The sequence below is a fragment of the Siniperca chuatsi genome, linkage group LG9, assembly GCF_020085105.1.
Source record: "Siniperca chuatsi isolate FFG_IHB_CAS linkage group LG9, ASM2008510v1, whole genome shotgun sequence".
In the NCBI taxonomy this organism is placed as follows: Eukaryota; Metazoa; Chordata; class Actinopteri; order Centrarchiformes; family Sinipercidae; genus Siniperca; species Siniperca chuatsi.
The window spans coordinates 14,996,373-15,018,353 of NC_058050.1; the positions used below are offsets into that span (position 1 = coordinate 14,996,373).

Below are 21,981 nucleotides of genomic sequence, written 5' to 3' on the forward strand. Positions count from 1 at the left end.
CTGATAATGCTAAAAACGTAAAAATAAAAAAAATTAAATTACAGATAAAAATACATTTTTGATTTCAGGCTTTTTGAGGGCCATCCCCATGTTGGTTGTACTTCCAGTATTCCCCTCAGAAGTATAACCATGTGAGGCATAATAACAAAGCTTGAAGAAATATGAAACATTACTTGTTGGGGCAAAGTTCATTATGTGAGAGCAGCCAATGGGAAATACTATGCATTAGTAATAAAGAGAATGGAAAGTGGAGTGTGGGTGGTTGGATTAAGAGGGCATCTGGTATCAGAGCGGGAGGTAAATAACCCTGGCTCGGTCATGTCTGAGAGCAGACCTGTTTCTGCTGTTGCGCGCTCCAGTTTGGAAGGAACAACATGCACACTGCACACTATGTGGGGAGAATGTGAAAGCGCTTGCTGCCATGGCAACAAGGCAGCTCCACAGTCTCCAGTCCCCATTAAGAAAGATGGGTGGCAACGTGGCTGTAGCTCAATGGTGGTGTAGCATGACACACTGAAAGAGCCTATTGAAAGCCAGTGAATTCAGCAGTTAATAAAAAGAGCAAAAGGACAGCAAATCCACCAGGCAGGTGATACTGACCTCACCTCTATTTGGGTGCATGCACTTGTGAGAAGTGTGTGAATATTACATCTACTCAGCTTCGCTATCTTGATCAGCAGGTATAGTACACTTTGGGCTTAAAATCTGTGAGTCATTAAATTCCAGTTTTAATTACAATAGAGCAATTGTTGAGTGCTGAGGAGAGTTCAAAGTGACCTTGAACAGAGTCCTTGGATTAAATGTCTAAAGATGAAATGAATGACAAGTTAACAAGGGGTTGAAGCTCTGAAAACCAACATATATTGTCCTGGTTCTTTTAAAAATACGCTAAATAAAACAGTGTCCTATTTATTTTAAGGTCAAGGTCCTACATTCATAGAGTCCAGGAAATGGTTATCTACAAAAGCCTATGAAAATGGGCTGTGATGTAATCTATTTCTTTCAACTATGATTGTGTGATTTCACATCAGAAAGGCCAAGTTTGGAAATGTTTTATTTATTCAGAGTCTGAATGTTTTCCTTATACAAAACAAATGCAGTGTGATTCATAGGTGAGGCAGTGGCTGCTTGGTGCGAGGGAGTACATCAACCATTTAATCAACCTGTTACATCAAAAATAACTGTTACCACTTTCTACAGACATCTTACAAACAAATGTACTCTATCAGCCAAATAATAAGACATTTTTCTGTCCTCAGAATGCTACATTTTGTATTTATGTTACTAAGGATAAGATATTCCTTTGCTCAGTCAAATGGTTGTGGTTTTACTGTAGAACATCATTAAACTGAATTCTTTAACTCTGTTACATGTAGATACTGTGCATGTGGTGAAAGCCAAATTCAGCAGAACAAAACAGATTTCATCCTGAGTCCAAGTGCCAAGACTCTTTTCATTCAGCTGAAAATAGCAAGCCACTGCTTACGCACATCTCCAGAACATAGTTTAGGCAACTAAAGGATTGGGTGGGGGTGATTTGTGGAGGAGGAATACAGCCACTGAAGGAACTCAGTAGAGTTGTCATGTGTTCAAACACATGAACCAAATGAATCAGAAAGACACCGAATTGTGTTAAAAACAAACTGAGCACAATGTACAGCCAGGAAGCAAAGTTACTGGTGATTTTTAATCATAATTTCTAAAGATGTCCACTAGAGATTTGTTGGGTGGTTCAACAGGCGAGACAGGAAAGACAAATGAGCCAAGAAAACATTATCTGTTACACTAAATAACATATATGTCATTATAGAGATAGAGTACAAGTTATCAACAGGGATCCATGCTGTTTCTTTTTCGTAAGTGCCTGATTTGGATATTCAAGCCAATCCCACCCATCACTGAAATGACCTCAGTGACCTCAGTGAAAGCCTGCCCACTCCTCCCACTGTGGTATAGGTTCAATACCAGATTCACACAACAGAGGGCAGTGTATGGACTTGCTGCAGTTCAGAGTTGGCTAGATACTGTACATTGATCTTTGTAATGCAAATATATGTTTATCTCAACATTATGTTAATTATGAAGGCAAACTAATACTTGTCTTCTGCTACTCCCTGATGAGAACATGTTTTTGTCACATTTTCTGCTTTATTTAAGAAGCCACACAATAATGATATACAGAGATCAAAACATAACGAATGAGAAGAGCACATCAGTGTTGAAGTTCATACAGCTTGGGTTCTGTGTCATATTACAATATTTAAACAAACATCTCTTTCATATACCACACCATGCCTTATCCCTTGAGATGAGTAAATGTGAAATATTTACAAATTTCATACAAATATAGGCAATATATCACCAGATGTCACATTTAAAGGTTTTTGGAAAATAAATATTTTGATGCCTCAATACAGTAATTCATATATATTTATATGCACTGATATGACCAAAGAATCATATCAGAGTGGCCAACAATATCTTAGCCAACTGTGTATCAAATATATATATATATATATATATATATATATATATATATATATATATATATATATATATATATATATATATATATATATATATATATATTAGGCTGATCACTAATCATCATCACAGACTTTGCGTTAAACCTAAAAAACATTTAGATACTGCTGCACTCATGATTGGACAATATAAGGGGCGCAAGGAAAACACAGTAACTACAAACAGCTGTCCTTTTCAGCTTTCATGTCTTCTTTAATTAAATACATTTAAACATGTGATTTAAAGGTATAGCTTAACCACATCAAATCATATGAATTCCTTTAGTGTCAGAAGCTGCTACTACTGCTACTCTGCTAAGCTAGCCAAGTTAGCTTTTAGCAGGACGAAACTAAATTTGCTTTAGTTTAGGCTATCTCACTGGCTAGCCTCAACTAGCCAGAGTACAGTCACTGCAGTTTGGTTTTTATCTCTGTTTTCTAGTTCTTGAAAATTTGACATGCTCTTACATAGTATAACAAATGTCAAAAAGTCTAATTTGGGTTTCAACTTTAACCAAATATGTACTGCGTTTTGACTTTATGGGGCAGTACAGTTGGTGTGAATGACTACATTTGAGAATTGATGATGAAAACATCTTTTTTAGATCACTGTATAGGGCAAAGTGTTTGGACAGATACCTCTTTCATTCCTTTGCTGTCTCTTTGTTTCTCAGTCTTCTGTAAAGGTCTTGAACGTGTCGTGTTGATTATTTTGGAAATAATGCAGCTGTTGCCCGGCAAAGGTATTCAGCACCTCCTTAGTCCGAATCAGTGTTGAAGTGGAAACATGGCACAGACTCTCTTGACATGAGGGAGACAGCAGTGACTAAGTCAAAAGTGGACAAGCAGCTTTCAAAATGATACCAGGAGGTAAACATATTTTAGGCCAATTTCTACCCTTCAGTTTCTCTTCAAACATATATGTGCAGCAAATGCACATCAGACATCATGTTACCCTAAAGCAACATTATCTAAGAAAGAGAGAAAAAGCTGTATTTCTCTGCAGTAACCAGTGCAGCCTCCATGGTTGTCTTGACAACTCAAGCTTCTCGCAGCCTTAAGCAGAAATCTACTGTATTCAAAAACACAAACACCCAGAAACCCAATGTTATGTCATAGAAACTGGTATGAATGCTGTATTGCTCCCCCTCAGCACACATACACACTCCTGGCCTCTCTTTATGCTTCTACATCACTCATCCTGAGTTTGTACTTGCCTCATATTCACATCTATTTCTATACCAGGAAAATGAACTCCAGCACAAGCAGCGTACTATTCTGGAAAATTAGTTTATTCATATCATACTCACTCTTGTTTATTCACTTTCCTAGAAATGAGCTCATTCATAATTTATTGGCATTGTAAATGGCAGTACATCCAATTGATACAGTGCTAATATGATGCCCACATCCAGTTTAAATTGGCTTAGGGACTGTATGAAAATGATCAGGGTCAGGAGAGCAGCTAAACTTAATGATTAGCTTTTTTAATAAGCGAGGCCCTCCCCAGCTTTTTTAATATTTCCAATGGACCCTCCCCGTGATGAAAACTGTAAAACCCTCCTCTCTAATATCTCAAAATAATATAACAGTATTGAATTGGTGCAACTTGTTTGATCAAAAAACTTAGGGAACATAAAACATTTGAAATGGTGTACTATTTTATTCTATCTATGAGATTTCACATTAGAAATTATAGCAAACATAGAAAAGTGCATCCCAAACACTCCAGCTACTAAGTGGACAGCTATTAGCGCTGTCTAAAGTGACTAAATGAACCAGGCACAGGTGGCAGCTCTGTGCAGCTCAAGTGCTCCTGCTCCTCCAAAAAGTTCAGACTATGCTCCCTTCAGCAAAATAAAAAATACATAACTCTCCCCCTTTTTTGACTCACTATCCCCCATAATAATTTTCATACGGTCCCTTATAAATAAAAATGTACCACCCATAAGTCAATATTTAACACTGTGCTCAGATCAATCAATATTGTCCATGTATGTAAATGGAATTGTTGGTCGTAAAAGTCCTCAAAAGAGTAACAACAATTCAAAACGTATATATTTATATGTGAGTCTGTGTTACCCTCGCCCATGATATCTCTAGTATGTTTGTGTGATAGAGCAGGCGTTCGTATCCCTGCCCAGTCAGCAGGTCTCCTCTTCATCAACAGCCCTCTTCACTCAGGCAGAACCCAGCCAGCCTGTAATTACTGACTCCACTTGAGAGGAATACCAACAGGCACAGACACTATGGGAGAAACAACAACACTGAGCAGCATTTCAGTCCACGACTTCAAAACACCTGGAGCCTGCTGCTGTGCGTGTGACAAGCAGCAGCCAGCTGCCATTTTGGAACATCTAATGAACGAATAATGACTTTAAGGACACAAATTTGATCGTTCACAGAGAATATTTTAGTCCGGTTGAGCCCAGACTGTTTACCTTGTCCCTCTGCCCTGTATGTGGCTCTGTTCAGACACAGACACATGGCTGTCAGAGAAAGCTGTGAACCCTCCATGCTGCCTGTAGATGACTCCCTTGTTAAGAGAGCCGGAGAGGGAGGCAGGAACTCAGGCTGGACACTTCACCAACTAGATAGCGTATGGCATGCCATGTGGCAGCAAAGAACTAGGTTTGTCAAGCATGGCATCAAACAACAGACATGGGGGAAAAAATTATGCAAATTAAACAGACTAATGTTTTTGCACAGTTACAGTGATGATACACTCACATCTTCTCGCTCCTTCAAGTCTGAGTTCATCCCCTTAGTCTAGGGTGCAGGAATCAATTCTAACGCTGCCATGATTAGTGCCATTCCTATTTATAGACACAAGGATGATCTTTATTGTGATTTACATAAAATATTATCGTTTTTAATAATAACTGATTGCTGTTTGTTAATTCACTACGAGGGCTGTTATGTTTATTGCAACATTAAGTAGTTTCACACAAAGGGCTGTCATAAATTGTAGTAATAAGTGTTCCCTTGAGCTCTTTCTAAAATCTTCCTCCTGCACATTTTCTATGGATACGAGCCAGAGCATGTCGATACAAAAATAGATTACAAACATGCCTCAACTCCAAATAGAGCTACACTCACTCATCAGCATACAGCGCAGTAATGGTTGTGTCTGCAAACACTTTTCTGGTCCTCAGTACAGCCCTTCACGACAAAGAGTTATATTATTTTGTTGCCTACAGTAATGGCATGGTGCACGGCGGCAGCATGTGGGGGGGGGGAATCACTCTGTAATCTGGGAGCACCATCTGTGGCTGTCAGCTGAAGCTGCCACTTAGTGGGCCTAACACAATCACCATGTCAACACTTGCCAACAATTGGAGCTCCAACAGTCTCCTCCAAGTATATGTGACATGCCAGAAAACTCAAAGAATGGGAGAAAAGTCTTGAAACAAGTGGATTCAGGCTGTCCCTCTATTTAGTAGAGAATGATTCATTTTCTGGGCAGATGGACTGATTGACTTTCTGTGATGATAAATGAGGATCACACACAAACATATTTTTGTTTAAAATATTGTATGCAGGCCACAGTGCTGTGGTCTTATTAGTCTCCATGATGCATCAACCCAGGCAGAGGGATGCCTGTATGCCCAACAAATATACACTAGGTGGAGCCAAACTCTTGTAAAGAAGAAGAATGTGATCACTCTGTGTTCTGTAATCTACCATATTTACAATTTCAGCTTCTCACAACACAGCAAATAAAAATTACTGTATTTACAGATTGCAATGATTAAGTTACAAGATTAATTTATTATGACATATTTAACTGGAAAAACACCTACCCACCATGCTTTCTTACAGAAATTAGAGTGGAATATATTCACAAGTGTTTACTGTGGAAGTAGAGTACATTACCCAGCAGGAATTACTGTATTGTAGAAAATCATCCTATGAATTGTCACAATCTGTTTCATATATGTCATCTCATATTTAGAGTGGTTAATGTTTGAGACCTCAATTCAATGAACTTCATAACATAATATTATTGTAAATATTGCCAATATACTTTGTGAAGCACTTTGTACTTTGTTTTGATAAGTGCTCTACAAATAAAGTTCTATTATTATTATTTAATATTGATGTACCTTTCTCATTCGTTAAGCTTTCATCTCTGTATATCTTTATTTCATGATTTTTTAAACTGCAAAGATGTTGTACGTGGACAAATGTGTTGGAAATAAAGCATGAAATGTGTGGAAAAGAAAGAAATACTAATATTCATAATTAGTAATGTTAATGTTGAGATAAATATATCTTTGCATTACAAAGATCAATGTACAGTATCGATTTCTAAAATAAAAACTTAAAAAATATAATTCATATACATAATATAATATAATATCAAATAAAAAAAATTAGTAGAGCAATTTGGACAAAGTCTTGAACTTAATGTCTCAAAATGTGGCCACAAAGTGCTGGATAATGGGGCATACTAAAAGGAAAACAAACAAAAGGGTGATAAAATAAAGGAAAACCATCAGTCTCTTAAGTGCTTAGGGCCACCACAAGCTTCCAGAGCAGCTTCAGTGCACCTTTGCATAAATTCTACAAGAACACTGGTGGAGACATTTCAAAAATATATTTGCTTATTTGGTCTTTTGATGATGGTGGTGGTGAACATTGCCTAGAATGTCCCACAGTTATTTGGTTGAGATTTGGTGACAATAAAGGCCACATGTTATGATTCACATAATTCACATGATTCACAAATAGCAGACAAACTGCTAAAAGACAGACATCTCAAACATGTAGGGAATTAGTGGTTTCATTTAATCTTAAATGCAAAAAACAGTTAATCACATAAAATGTGTCATACTTTTTCAGTCACACGCATGCTGTCAGAGTAAAAGAAGAGCAATTGTTTTCAGGTTTACATTTCCCTTCGATACATTTAAATGTGCCTTAGAACCAAAGTATTTCAGCTGCTGAAAAGGCTGAGCATGATGCATCACTCCTGCAGTGATGAAGGTCAACAACTCAAAAATTGAAAGTCTGAGCATACAACTCAAAATTTTAATACAAAGAGATACTGAAGGTATAATCTCATGAATGCATGATTAGTGATTTAAATACTGAGTGATTGGAGACATTCACCCTTAATCTGGAAGAGTATTTAAAAAGATGCAAATCTTGTGTTAATGAAAAGGTAGCATATACCATAATTTTTCCGGTCTTCAAAGGAGACATCAATTTGGCACAGGAACAGATTCTGAAAGCAGCATGTAGACATACACGCAGAAATACAGTATGTGTCCGAGACAAACCAAACCCAAGTTGTAGGGAACTGTAATAGCTCATACTGATGTGTATCAAACTCTCAGCAACCATATGAATGCTCCTGCTTGTTTTGACGATACCTTGAAAGGACGAAGTCCGAGTTCTGCAGGCTTTTTTTAAAAATTTAAAAAAAACATCACACATTGCCTGCTCAGCATTAGTGTAAGACTCTCTTCTGGGTTCTTCTGCGTCATCTGGCCCTGTTGCGCTTTACAACAATTGTACCAGCTACCATATCATACACAGTCCTGTTGTGCTGGAAGAACAGAAGCGTGATGAAGGCCGGGAAAAAGAAGGCAATTGAGAAGTTCTTGTTCAAGGCTCGGACAGTTGATCTGTAGAGGGAGACAGAGACGGTGATTAAAATACAAACAGGAGAGTCAAACTTTGCGCATTTGTTATGAAACTGCTGAAAGATAACCTTTAAAATTAACTACTCACGCAGACAGGGAGACATTAGTTGCTGGCACTACAAGCACCCGGTTAGGCAGAACCAGAACTGATGAGTCACATGTAACAACTCTGAGTCCCATTAAAAACTTTCCTGGAGTGGCTCCTCCTGCTCCCCAAATGCACACAATCTGAAGGGAGAATGGTGTAGGAGCTGTCACTTAACTGCATGGGGGAGCTTTTCCAAAATGTACAGAGAAACAGCTGACAGTTAAGGTTGAGACCAGTGTTTTGCCTTACCTTACCTGTATTAGAATCTGGGTAACAGAGTATGCAGAAAACTTTTATATGAGTGCTCACCTCATAAAAACACACTAATATCCGGTACACAAGTGCAACAAGCATCATTTTCTGTAGCTCCTCCATTGATGTGTCCTCATCTATTTCCTCCACTATGAAATGCATGGCGAACTTGGAAACATCCCTGAAAAGCAAAGGAACATATTTCTGTGATATTAAACCAAAGAGAGTCTCTATGTTTATTCAATTGGTTTTCTAAAGGAATTAAAAAACACAGACTTAATCATCATTTCACATACAGACCGCCACTACTTCAGGAATTAAATAAACTCACTTGATTCCACTCAGGTGCATAATACTGATTATTATGGTTGCTTTGATGAAAAACAATATGAAGAAATCCACCATCTCAGCCAGGAATCTTTGGAGAGGTGAAGGAATGCTATACTCCCGACCTGGTGAAAAATAGAAAAAAAAAGTCAAACCGGTGCAGTAAATTATTGGCCAAACAGCCTAAAATTACACCCATATGTGATTGTTGAGCATGTCATTTAAAAAACATTATCAGATATGCTGCTGTAACAGTCCCCACTCGTCAATAGAGGCTTTCCACAAGATTTTGGAACCAGGCTGCATGGATTTGCTCTTTCAGCCACAAGAGCATTTGGTGATGTTGGGTGATTGGGTCTGGCTCGCAGTCCGCGTTCCAGTTCACCCCAAAAGTGTCCAATTCAAGGTATGCTAACCATGTCAATATAATATATATAATATGTATAACGGAAACCAGACACTGATCTGCCACTAGTGATCCAATCTCATCTCTGCTGATAGTTTGTGGTCAAATTATAATTAGGTATGGTTATCCTCACGTTTTGGTTGGTATGGTTTATGGTACAATATTTACTTGTAACCTATTTGCTTACATTCTAGGGTGGATATTGTGTCCTGTAGCATGCATAACGAAGTCGGAGCCCATTGCAGTCAACTTGTTAACCTATGTAAGTACTGTGAACCACGGCAGAGACCTTCACGCACCCGTCACTGCGATTCATATACGTTAAAATTCAATTGGTTGTCTGTAACCTTACATGTTGGCAACCTGGAGATTAAGCGGTCAACGAAAAGCCAGCAGCTTTTACCTGGTCTCTGTGCATTTCCATTCTGCTGCGGCTGCTGCGGCTGAGCGGTCACTGCAGCCCCGCCAGCTGCTTCACCTGCCCGGCTGCTCCGGGAGTTGACACCATGTAGATAAGGCGACAACGGAAGACCAAACGGACTGTTATACCAGTTCTGAGAGTTGATATCAAGAGGTGCCGTCGACGTCCCACTGGCTGGCTGTAAATAATAAGGGTAGGACATGGCTGACGCTGCCAGCCAGCTCTGGCAAGTCACATATCCTGTGTAGTACTGCCACATCCACGCCTGCAGCTTTTCGCAATATTCCGTTGTGGCGCGGCTTTCATCGACGTTTTTTTTGCCTTCAATATGGTTCTGGTTGCCTATTCTTTGAGTAACTTCGTCAACGAGTGGCTTAACTTTGTTAGCAAAGGGTTTATTTTGTTCCTTATCGACTTCCATGTTTGTGTTTTCTTTGTCAGCCATGTTTAATGATGGCGTCGCGTCACGTACAACGTCATTCCGGATCATTTCATCTGAAAGTCGAAATCAAGATAACTGTAAAGTGGACATTATGATCGAAAAAAACATTATTGTTGAGAAGTGTGTTGACTTAAAATTAATTAAATAGCTGTTTCTAAAGACAGACAAACTCTCACAAAACTGTTTATGTTCCATTTCTTGAAAATGTGACCCCCCCTTATTAGGATACAGTGGTACTGTCCAATCATTGTCTGCTATTACAAGACTCGGCCGCAAGGGGGTGTCTTTTCTGCCAGATAGAAGCTGCAGTGAGATCATAACATTTCGGGTCTTCAAGTTCACATTATGTAATAATTAAAATGAGCAAGTAATGCAGCAAAACGCTTCATTATATTACTTTTGGACTTGGATTTGTTTTGTTGAGGCCACCCCCAGCTGTGATAAGTCGATGATTTGAAAATTATTGTAGCCTAATTTTTTAAAAGCTAAGTCAAACTAGGACAATTGCTAAGAATTTACAAGCTCGTGGTGTGGTTGTGTTTAAAGGGGTAAAACCATTTCAAAGGAGATCTGCTTCTTAAAGCCTGCACCCACACAATACCCTGAATAAGCTTAATCCTTAACAATAGGGCATTCAGAAATCTAAAATGAATTTGGGAGAACTGAAGGACCTCCACAAACCCTCATTGTTGCGTATTGATACATAGGCCTACCTTTTTAAGAAGACTTTCATTTATTAAAACTACGACAGTTAAAACTAAACTGAAATTCTCTTTAGACATTTTTACAAACTTGTAAATATTCAAACATCCATATATCAGTGTTCCCAAGACTTATGCAAAACACCTAAAACTGTGGGTCCGCTCAATTTCAGTGTTTAAATAGTGTAATTTGTCAGCTGACAATCTCGGCCTACATGGCAAAAACCATGGTAGCTTTCCTAGTTGACAAATAGTCATCTTGCACAGTAGGCTAATGTTCAAAGCTTTACTGCAAGCCTGATTGACGATCAGCTCTGCCTTATCAGTCTCTTGACCTGTGGTCCAGATACAGGCGCACACGCTGCTGTCGCCGCTTGAACTGAGCGGGGAATCCGGCGTATGCGCCGGAGACTCCGCGCGGACCTTGTGTGTATGTGGGTCGAGACAAGCGATCAGGTTCCCAGTGAGTACTCATCGTTGCCTGAGCACCACCCGGGGTAAATCTGAACCCTAATTAAAACATTTCGTGCACTTGCTTGAACGCTCAGTCTGTGCCTGCAAGACAAGACGCCTGGCACAAATGAGGTCACAGGTTTAACCCCAAGCCGGGATTTGGCCTCGCCCCCGGCCTTATCATAGGAGGACTGCTGATTCTGCAGTCCCGTTAACAAAACCTCAAAGACTAATAGTATCAAGATTGAAAGCATGACTTTCAACCTGCTATGGTATCTACATGTTACATTAACCCTCTTGTACTATACCCATGATTACAGTTTAAAATCAGGTCAAACATGTCACCTGACGTCATTTGATAGTTTGGCTTTGAAGAGGTTTGGGATGAACAAAGTCTAAATACACTAAAGTTGATGTTCAACTTTCCTAAAGCACAACTGCCCCAGCACGTGTGTACTAGCCTTTAACAGTTCCTTCCATTAATAAATCGTGCACCCAACACCACATTGTTCTGTTCTAGTCATGCACAATTACACAGACTTAAGTATCACAGTTCAGACTTTATTGGCATGTTTGCAGTAGCTCTGTGCAATCATGAAATGAACAGAGGGTCCAGGCTCAACTTTCGATGGAATTAAGCCCGTTTCGCATAGGTCCTCATTGCAACAACTTCATCCATGATACATTTCTGTAGAGACAATATTCACATGTTAGAACTCTTACATGTCATAAGACGAGGATATGATTTCTTAAATGCAAACATTAGGAATGCATTTTAAAAAACCACCTAGATAGTTGCTCAGTTAATTACTCACAGCTTTTAGGTTGCCATCTTGAACCTCTCGTTCCAGTGTCGTTTTCTTTCCATCCCACGTCTGTTGTTGTACGAGTTTCCCATTCTCAAGAGTGACGATGGTCTGAAAATCATGTTGAGGCTGTTAAGCACTGCAAAAAGATAAATCTGTTCATGATGACAAAGATGACCCACCTTGGTCTTTCGGCCGTCTGCAGTAGTCTCCTCGAATTCTTCGTTCAGCTTGAATTTGATCTCTGTGGTCTTGAAAGTGCTTTCAGACTTCATTGAAATAGCCCCTGCATCATCCACGCTGATCACCAGGTTAGGCTTTGCCATGTTGCCCATTTGCCGAGTGGCGAGGCCCACACCTTCAACACAATGAGGCTTAAGTAGGATACTGTTTCTACAATGCTGTTGTATGATGTTGCAACGATGCTATACATGACTAATTTGACTTTTAAGGCACAGTTTAACAAAATAATCCCCTCAGTTTACAGTATATCATGTCTTACCGATTGCCTTCATGTATTCATCAAAGTTCTCGCTGGCAATCAGAGTCCAGTTTCCAACAAACTGCTCAACCATGATGGTGAAGATGAAGCTCAGTCAGCTATACAAACACAATCTATTTCTCCTGTTGCAAAGGTGAAGCAGGAAGGGACTGAGGTTCTGGGTAAATTACATATTTAAAGCCTGGTCAAAACACGTGCTTGATTCAGGGCTACCAATCAAGACCAAGCCGCTGGCGTTGCCATGGAAATGAACTGATTAGGGGGCGTGTCTGAAAATCAGATTTCGATTATGTGTTTGATCGGAGTGAAATGTAGTTTAGCTCGAGTCTGCTGACTTCAGCATTCATTGGGGAGGTGAAACAAGGGCTGCAGTAATTTGATCCGATAGGATTTGGTGTGAGGTTGCATGTCGCCCCTGCAGAAGGAAAGATGCAGGCAAATTTCACATTTTATCCTTAATTGAACAATATTATCACGCATCTTCAGCAGCCGGATACATGATGCTTTATTGTGCAAATAAATATAATTCACGTTTATATAATAAATTAAGTTAGAATAAAAAATAAAATACAAAACTAATATTTAACAATAATAGTACCAAAAAAATCTAATAAACAATAATAAATCTAAATTGAAATGAAAATGAACAATTTACAATTGTTCAGGGAACTCACCAGACAACTCCCAATGCAAGTACACTCTTTTGTTTGTGGTTAGTCTACTGTTCTATATTTAGAGATCTAAATATAAGCTACATTCTATCAAAAAGCCATTTATATTACGGAAATACTTTTTATATGTGAAATTTACCCATTAAGAGTACGAGATTTACAATAAAACACAGAGTTAATGTTACATTCAAATGTAGAGTTTTTATGTCTCTCCCCACAATTGCAACAGAGCACCAATTTTCATTGAAAATAAATTCTTGTATATCTGTTTAAAACAAATCACATCACTTTGAGCCTTCAAACAGCATCACGCCTTCTCTGAGTGAATGCTGTTACTCGTTTTGACCAGTAGATGGCGCATGTGAAAAGCAAATAAAATAGTTGAGAGGTTCTGGTCATAACTGCGCATTTTTAGCACACTTAAAAAGGGTTGAAATGGATCTCCAAATTTAAGTGAAACATTTGTCATTGTATTTATGTTCATTCTTTATGTATATTTTCCAACTTTATTAGAGCATGTACAATGCATTTGCAATTGAACTGCCTGACATTTAGTAAGAATTGCAAAAGTTAAGGTATTCAAAGTTTTTTTACTGGCAGTGTAGGCCAACCAAAACTGAATTACACCACTGTAGCAGAAAGCAATCCAATATCAGTGGATTGGTGGCCAAATGTCAGACTGTCGTGTACTGCCTCCCAATGGTGTCAGTAATACATTACAGTAGGCCTTATTGTTGGCCTTTTAAAACAAAAGCAACTTAAAATACTCAAAGGAATGTGAGTTAAAGTTGTATTTGAGAGAAAACAAAATTAAAATTTGATCAAGTTTATATTCTCGCTCTGTTGTTTGAGTAGCTGTCCTGATCTAATTCAAGGCTTTGGTATAATAAGACAATATGTCCTGAACAAGGAGTCAACAAGTACAGACTCCATTGCTGTACAGTAGATGAGATTTAATTTATTCATGTATTTATTACATGTAAATCCTCTCTATGAAAGCCAGTGCAATGCAAAAATTTTGATAGTGATATAGTTTTATCGTAGAAAAGGTTTCATTCTCAATTGTGGAATTGAGAATGACTTCCGGATGGGAGCCGAAACGTCTTGATTCTGAAAACAGTGTCCAGATGACCACGACTGAAACCTTTTCTACGATAGAACACTCCTGGACTACACCGTCTTATAGTGATATAGTTTTGTTCATCAAACAACGAAATTAAGAGAAACAGACTAATAAATCCCTTTTTTCATTTGAGAGCTCATGAGTGCTGCTGATGAATGTCTCAAGGAGATCAAAGCGGAAAAGAGTTTTCACAGAAATGATTGGAGATGCTCAGCAAATCAGATTCAGATCAGAGTGCCCTGTGACATACTGTATCTCCTCATAGAGTCAAATGGATTTAGTTGATTACTGTTTTGTCAAACAAACAAACAATGGTTGTTTAAGTATGAAAGCCTACATAAAGTAGTGAGGTTTGATGGGTGAAACTGTCTAAGAGCGTGGGTGTAACTCATGCGACAACCCTTTTGAGGTGGATTCACCCTTTTATCACAGCACATCTGTGCTTCATGTATTAGTCGTCAATATGAAACAAGAGAAAGTGGAATCGCTGTATGCCATATAGAAAGACCTTAATGAGACATCACATGGCTGCAATATTTGATTTCATCGTCCAAATGCATTGATTATTCATTCACTTCAATGACAGCCAGTAATGATATGATAGTCAAAGAGGGAGGGCTGTGATATATCACGGAATGCTGTTTACCCATCCAATAATCCGATTACTTGTTGTTCTGTCAGCCGGGGGGTTTCTGCGTACATACAGGTGCCATCCAGCAGGCGCAGAGCCCATCTAATGAACATGAACTCTCGCTGGCAGCCACAGAGAAGTCCTTTCCTCCTGGTTTTCATCAACACTTCAGCCCCCATTGATGGGAGAACAGTGGCTATGGACAAAAGCTGTATATACTGTACAAACACAGCTCTGAGCAGCAGCACACTGACTCATTCTTCAGTGTGTGTGAGAACGGAGGGGGACCCCTTTCAGCTCCTTTGTGTTGGTGTCTGTCAACAGTGTAGTCGGAGGCAGAGCCCATTGTGGCGGCCAGTGTTTCGTATTGACACAGGGCCTCGCTCAGCTTGTTCCCAGGGTCCAACCTGAGGACTCATGAATAATGGAGAGAGGATCCTCAGGGCCAAGGGGGAGTTTGCAAGTCTGACTGGGCTCATTATAAAACGAAGCTACAGCTTTATATGGCGGCAGGTAAAACTGCGGTCACAGCTGATCATGTTGATGGTGAACTTTGCTGCAACTCTTTGCAGCCAGTGATCTGACAGAGTGGTGCTTCATAAAGTACGATAAATAAAAAGGGCACAAAACATTTAAATCAACCCTATTTCCAGATCATGTAAGTTTCTTTCACTTCCCCATTTTGCTTGAGTAAATTTTATTGTATTCCCACCATCTGAGCTTAAACTGTCTTTTCTATTTTGGGTAAGCCTTTGCCTGAGGTAGGGGATAAAATTCCTCCATGTAGAGATCCATGAAAGCCTTTTAGCGGTGCCTTTCATGTACTGTGGTTGAGACATGTCCATAATATGTTTACAATTTGAACCAAATCCCACAGATGATTAAATCATTTTTAGAAAACCTCCTGCTGGCTTGTCTGGGAACCCAAAAATGTGTTTAAATTGATGCATCTGAGTCCTGATTTTCTTTTGAAACATTTTTCTTTAACGGAAATGTTTTTCATGCCATCTCTCGCGCTGCATCACTTTTTGACAATAAAAATGTGCCTTCAGACTGCCAATAAAAAGCCATGCAGTGAATACAGAACAATCCCAAAGTAAATTAATTTTAAAAGCCTGTTGCATTTTAGGAAAAACAAAAAGCTGGAAACATAAAATAAAAAAGAATGATGTGAAAGAAATATTCAAGTTTGATGAGAATTGGGTGTGCGCCACGGGCGTCACTACAGGTCTCATTCCCAGCAGGTCCCAACCATCTGCAGAGAGACTCACACGACCTGAGCAACGTGCCCTCTCCTCTTTGCCTTTTTACACGGCTGCTGGATGAGGGGGAACCAGGGGCCAGGGTGGGCGCTGATCGCTCTGCTTAGCCAGGATGAAGAGTGTATGTGTGTGTGTGTGTGGCGGAGGTCAGAGAGGTGCCTCTTGCTTGTGTGCTTTGAGCTTTTTCATGCTTCCTGCTTTGATCTTCTCTCTCATCCCTTCATCCCACTCGCTCCCTGCGCCTCAGGCTTCTGGTTTGCAGCACACCGACGGTGGGGCTGGAGAGGGATGAGGGGGAGGCTGCCTCTCACAGAGACATTGCTTGTTCTGTCAATACAGGGAGAGGTGCAGGGAGAGCTGCCCATGGGGCACAGCCACCGGGCACAGAGGGCAGAGGGCAGTGGGCGGGGGGTTCACCAGGAGCTACAGTGATGCATACTGTACAGTTCTCTGCTCCTCTTTTATGTTCTCTTAGATCCCCCAACAGTGGGCTGGAATTCTTGTGTGAAAAACAACTGCCACAATGCTTAGAGGGTGGCCTCCTGACCCCTTACAACATGGGAAAGTGCTCCACTCAGCTGGTAGTTATATAAAGCCTGCCAGAGAGAATCCCTGATAAATCACTCTGTTTGAGGCCTCTTATGTCTCTCTGCATCTCACATGGAATGATTTTTTTCTATGGGTCAATATAATGTCTCCCTTTCTTCTAAAGCTTTGTATAGGCTGTGTTGCCATGTAATCAATGTGACAAGAAGTGATAGTCGTGGGACAGAATGACAATTGTCATGTGAATGTGTGTCAGAAAACATCCTTTTACCCCTGTCCTGTGTCCACTCAGAGCCTGATAATCCTCATATAACCCCTCACACACACTAACACACACAATCCCACCATACCCCCACCTGCTGAGCCAAGGCTGGGAGACACAAAAGCAGAGGCACAGAGCAGAACCCCTAATTGAAGATTAATTGGAGGGGGGGAGCACTTACCTTTATTTAGACATGTGGTATGTGTTAGGCTGTGACAATTAACTCAACCATCTCAGCAGATGACTGCACTTAATATTTCATGACAAACTTTGGGGGTAGTGCCAGGCAGCTTTGCAGCCAAATAACCAACACATTCATCCCTTTCAAGACGATGACAGAGATCATTAATATCTGTGACATCTCCCCGGTAAACTGGCAAGTGTGCTCCAACCTTTCCTGTCAATTCAAATCATCTTTAACTCACATGGACATCTGACTGTGGAGTGGACTAGATAGTAGTAGATGCATGTAACAAATGTAATGTGCCATTTTCATTTTTTGAACAAATGCTGCTAAGACTTTTAAGGTCAGTGGTCCATAGTTTTTGCACAATTAAACATATGTTGCCAAGGAAAGATTGCCAGATGAATAGAGAGCATACTTTTATTGTTCCAGCATTTCAAAGATTTTAATGAAAACTATATAAAGACAACAGTTGACATTAAAGGTGACATTCTACAGAATCACCGGGACATTATAACTTGATATGGACATATGATAAATGGAAGAAATTGCACAAAGCATGTGGATTGTAGAGTAAAAACAATGTATAGAGACAGATAGAAGTAACGATAGAACTAATAGTAGGACTTGGTGGGATTTTCTGATGCATGTTTGTGTAGTGGGAGAGAAAGAAAGAAAGAGTAAAGGGGCTGTGCTAACAGGCTTTCTGCAGATCACTGGCAGTTTGACTGCAGTGGAGAGTAATGGGGCTGGCAGGGCGGAATCAATTACTGGCCACAACAGATTTTCCCACAGGTCGGAGCTTGGGAAAGCAATACTTTACTGCAGCGCAGACAGCTGGCACAGAGCATCCACTGGGAAAGGAGCCGGCTCACAAAAAAAAACCCAAAATTTTTTTAAACTTGTGACACATCATAAATTGACTCTTTTTTGTTTCTCTGTTCTGTCTAATAATTATCAGTTGTTATAGTCACTACTAATCAGATTTTATTCCAAATCGCATCAGGCAAATATAATACTGCACACAAGCCCCCCAAAAAACCTTGGCCTAGGTGTTTGAGGTAATGTAAAGGACTAACTTATCACACACACACATACACACACACACACAGCAGAGAGAAGTAATTATAATTTTCTACAGCTTGACTCAACTAATAATTCATATGGTTGTTGCCTGAGAGGTTCCCTTTGAGTGATGTAAACCAGGAGATACATTTCAATTAGAGCCCCAGACACCCCCACCACACACACACACACACACACACACACACACACACACACACACACACACACACTCCATTGATATGCAAACAATGTTTTTCCTGTGGCAACACAATGTGTGGCCTTAAAAGTAGCTTGCTCAGTGGTCCTCCTTTCTCTGTGTGGACATCACATGCTGTCTCCTGTTGCGCTTATTTGGGAACCGGTCTTGTGATCTGCCTTCTCTCTATTGTGGACTTGCATAACTTAACTGGTAATGGGCAGCAGACTGGTAAACCTTATGAACACTATAATTGTTCAGGGCCATTGTGAAGGAGTGTGCATGTAATGAAATAGATTTTTATTTATTCAAGAGTGACTCATCCACGTTTTTCAAGCCAGCACATAAAGTTGTCCATATCAAAGTATTGAGTTCAAAGTATTGTTCGAATCTTTTCTAAATGATGCTGTTCATGCCCTGTAATTGACTCTAAGCCCTGTAATTGGCAGCCAGTGCTGAGATCCTGGTGTCAGTATTATGACCTGAGGAGCTGTCTTCAGAAAAAAAGATTTAAAAAAAAAAACTCCTGCTAAACAAAGAAACAAGGAAGTGAACATATCCTCCTTTACCTATCCAAAAAGCACAAGGAAAATGGATGCCAACAAAGGCAGGAAAGTAAAGAATGAGAAGGCGGGTGTATTACGGTCACACAGTGGGAATGGGTCTCAGGCCTGGTCTGGTCCCTGCCCAATATAGCGCTTGGGTGCTGACTGGAACCAGGGGAGACAGGCAGGAAGCTGTGACCCATAGGATAACATTGTTGTATGGAAGGTGTCTGGGAGACATTTCCCTCAGTCAGACAAGCTATTTAGGACCAGTTTGGGTGGCATTTTCTCTGTCTTACATAATATCTCATAGTTCATGTATATATGCAGCAAAGTTAATACTTTTTTTTTTACATGCACCTCTACTCTATTTGAATAAATCATGGACAAGGCATGATCTCACACACACAGAAATGTCCACCAGATGCCCCCCTCCCTCAATACATACACAAATGCAAAGGCCACTGCAGCAGTTGTTGAATGACAGGTATAAGATGTCAGGATGGTGTGCACACAGGATGCAGGCACGACTGCGAGCGTCGCTGCTGCCGACAGCCCCAACGGTTGACATAGTAAATCAATCCTGATGGGAGGGTAGGACGGAGGTGGTGGGGGGGTGGGGGTCCAAAGGGACTGAGCCGGCCTCTGTCAGACACACTCAGCCACTCAGCCAGCCAGAGAGAGCCTGTCGACGGGTGGGAGAACACTCGCCGGGAAGCGCTCACACGGAGATTGAGTTACCACGGAATTAGATCAGGGCTGTGGGAAACAGCACCTCCTAAACACACTCGCACACTCTCGGTCACACACACATAAACACATGCAGACACACCAGCACACACTCAGGCCGCACTCTTGCACACAAAGAGTCACCAAGGGAAACCTAAGGGAAGATTGAGGAAGGCAGCTGGGCACACGCCAGTTTCAAACAAATGCTTGCTTATACCTCTTAGCTTCCTGGCACTGGTTTGAGAGTAGTTTCTTCAGATTGGTGCCGAGTTAGGCCCACGGTCAACAGGCAGACTGGCATGTTCTTCAAGTCATTAAATGTAAGTATAATTTAGAGAAACATGGCAATCACAGACAAATGAGCTCAAACCAAACACACTCAAATAGGAAATTTTACAGAACTCACATCCAAAATCACCAAAAGTCAACTGGAGTGGAGGCTGAGAAAAAGTTGTGATGCCACAGGTGAAAAGTCAAGGTTTTTGGAAGAAAAACCCTAATTATGTTTAATGGAGCACAGGAATGTCAGCACTAATGTGAAAGACCTTGGCAGTCAGGTGAGAGGAGAGTGGTTTGTGTCTGCTTAATGGAGACCACATGAACCTGCCTGTCCTGTAGAGCCAGTGGCACTGTAGAGCCATATTACCATAATAGCATCATAAACAATACTGAAGTGATCCCAAATATACTCAAGCTGCCTATCAGCAGAGAGTCATGGAGATTTGTGGTTTAGTCTGGGGTAGAGGGCAAGGAAAGGGCTTGTACTGACCTGGCTGAGGATCTGTATTCGAATCTGTCCCACAAGCACAGTTTCTGGAGTGAAGAGCAATATAGACGCCTACATGACAAACACAGTCCAGAAAGGGAGTATGGAGACCTCAGGAGTTTTTCAGCATTGGATTATGCACATGTTAAGGGTTAGAAATCGACCAAGTGGGAGTATTGGCACGTAGAAATGCATGAAATGGGTAAAGGTATAGGCATGATTTTTAGTGAAAGTGTGTGCTGAAAGGGAGGGGAGGGGAGGTGGGGGTCTATGTATGTGTGTAACTGTCAAGGATGGTGTGAAGGTTCATCTACACTCACTGCATCAATAGAATGACTGAAGCTTGCACATTGTATCTGTCACCACTGAACCCCCCCCCCCACGACATTCTGGGAACAGCGTGTTGGCCTGCAGTTGCTCCCTGCTCTCATCTGCACTTGTCTAGCTCCCAACGCACCAAGTTAACAACTGACCTGATGGACAGAACAGAGAAACAGCTGCCGCTCTACAAGGTATTGGAATGGAAGATGGGGGGGGTGTCACCCTCCCACTGATGGCCTTACCAGACATGTCAGGCTCAACACAGGAATTATACCAGCCTCAAATGCTGTCGATTCCCAGACAGACCTTCAGAGAAAAGACTGACATTTGACTGCTGATTTTATGTTAACAGTATTATGGTATTTTATGTATCTGATACAAGTAAACGTCCTGCATTCAAATCTTTACTTGAGTAAAAGTACTGTATTAGTAAGTATTGGCAACAAAATGTACAAAAATAAAAGTAGTCATAATCCAGAATGGCCTCTGGGAATGATATATTATTATAGTATTGGATCATTATTATTCATGCATCAAAATGTAAAGAGTACTTCAATGCTGTAGTTGGTTGAGGTGGACCTAACTGTAACAGTTTTATACACTGTTGAGCAGTATAATCAGCGCCGCCGCTCCCACCACGCGCATCACGCACTGTGCATGGGGCACCAAGTGCTGAGGGGGCACCAAAAATAGCCTAATGATTTTTTTTTTTTAAATGCCAGTAATATTTCATTAGCCTATAGAAATATTAGGCACATTTTAGCCATGTATATGTAACAAAAAAGGGGGAACAAGAAAGATATTTAATAATTGCTCTAGTCTAGTCCCCCCCCCCCGTGCCGGATGGTCCGTTCCTGTTGTTCGCGCGGGCGAATAATAAAGGAATTATTCTTAGGGCACCAAAATGGCTAGCAGCGGCACTGAGTATAATCTATAGCAATGCACCTTATTTTATACAATGATCATATGTTTTGTATGTTAAATCTTAATCTGCAATGTAACCAATAGTATAAAGTATAATATTTGCCTCTGAAATACTGTGGAGTATAAAGAAGCAATAAAATGGAAATACTCAAGTTAAGTACAAGAACCTCACTTTGAAGAACTTG

General features: G+C 40.4%; 2 protein-coding genes across 2 annotated transcripts; both read right to left on the reverse strand.

Annotated features, from left to right (window-relative positions):
* Positions 1-7,292: 7,292 nt before the first annotated feature.
* LOC122881325 (protein FAM8A1-like) lies at positions 7,293-10,145 on the reverse strand. The gene is made up of 5 exons (XM_044207366.1): positions 9,650-10,145; positions 8,845-8,965; positions 8,571-8,694; positions 8,262-8,401; positions 7,293-8,155 (listed from the first exon to the last, which is right to left on the reverse strand). Exons 1-5 carry the CDS (start codon positions 10,110-10,112, stop codon positions 8,011-8,013), a joined length of 993 nt encoding a protein of 330 aa, XP_044063301.1. The 5' UTR covers positions 10,113-10,145; the 3' UTR covers positions 7,293-8,010.
* A 1,658-nt stretch (positions 10,146-11,803) lies between these two features.
* Positions 11,804-12,732, reverse strand: fabp4b (fatty acid binding protein 4b). Its single transcript, XM_044207367.1, has 4 exons — positions 12,572-12,732; positions 12,252-12,427; positions 12,079-12,180; positions 11,804-11,951 (listed from the first exon to the last, which is right to left on the reverse strand). Exons 1-4 carry the CDS (start codon positions 12,642-12,644, stop codon positions 11,898-11,900), a joined length of 405 nt encoding a protein of 134 aa, XP_044063302.1. The 5' UTR covers positions 12,645-12,732; the 3' UTR covers positions 11,804-11,897.
* Between the last annotated feature and the right edge of the window lie 9,249 nt (positions 12,733-21,981).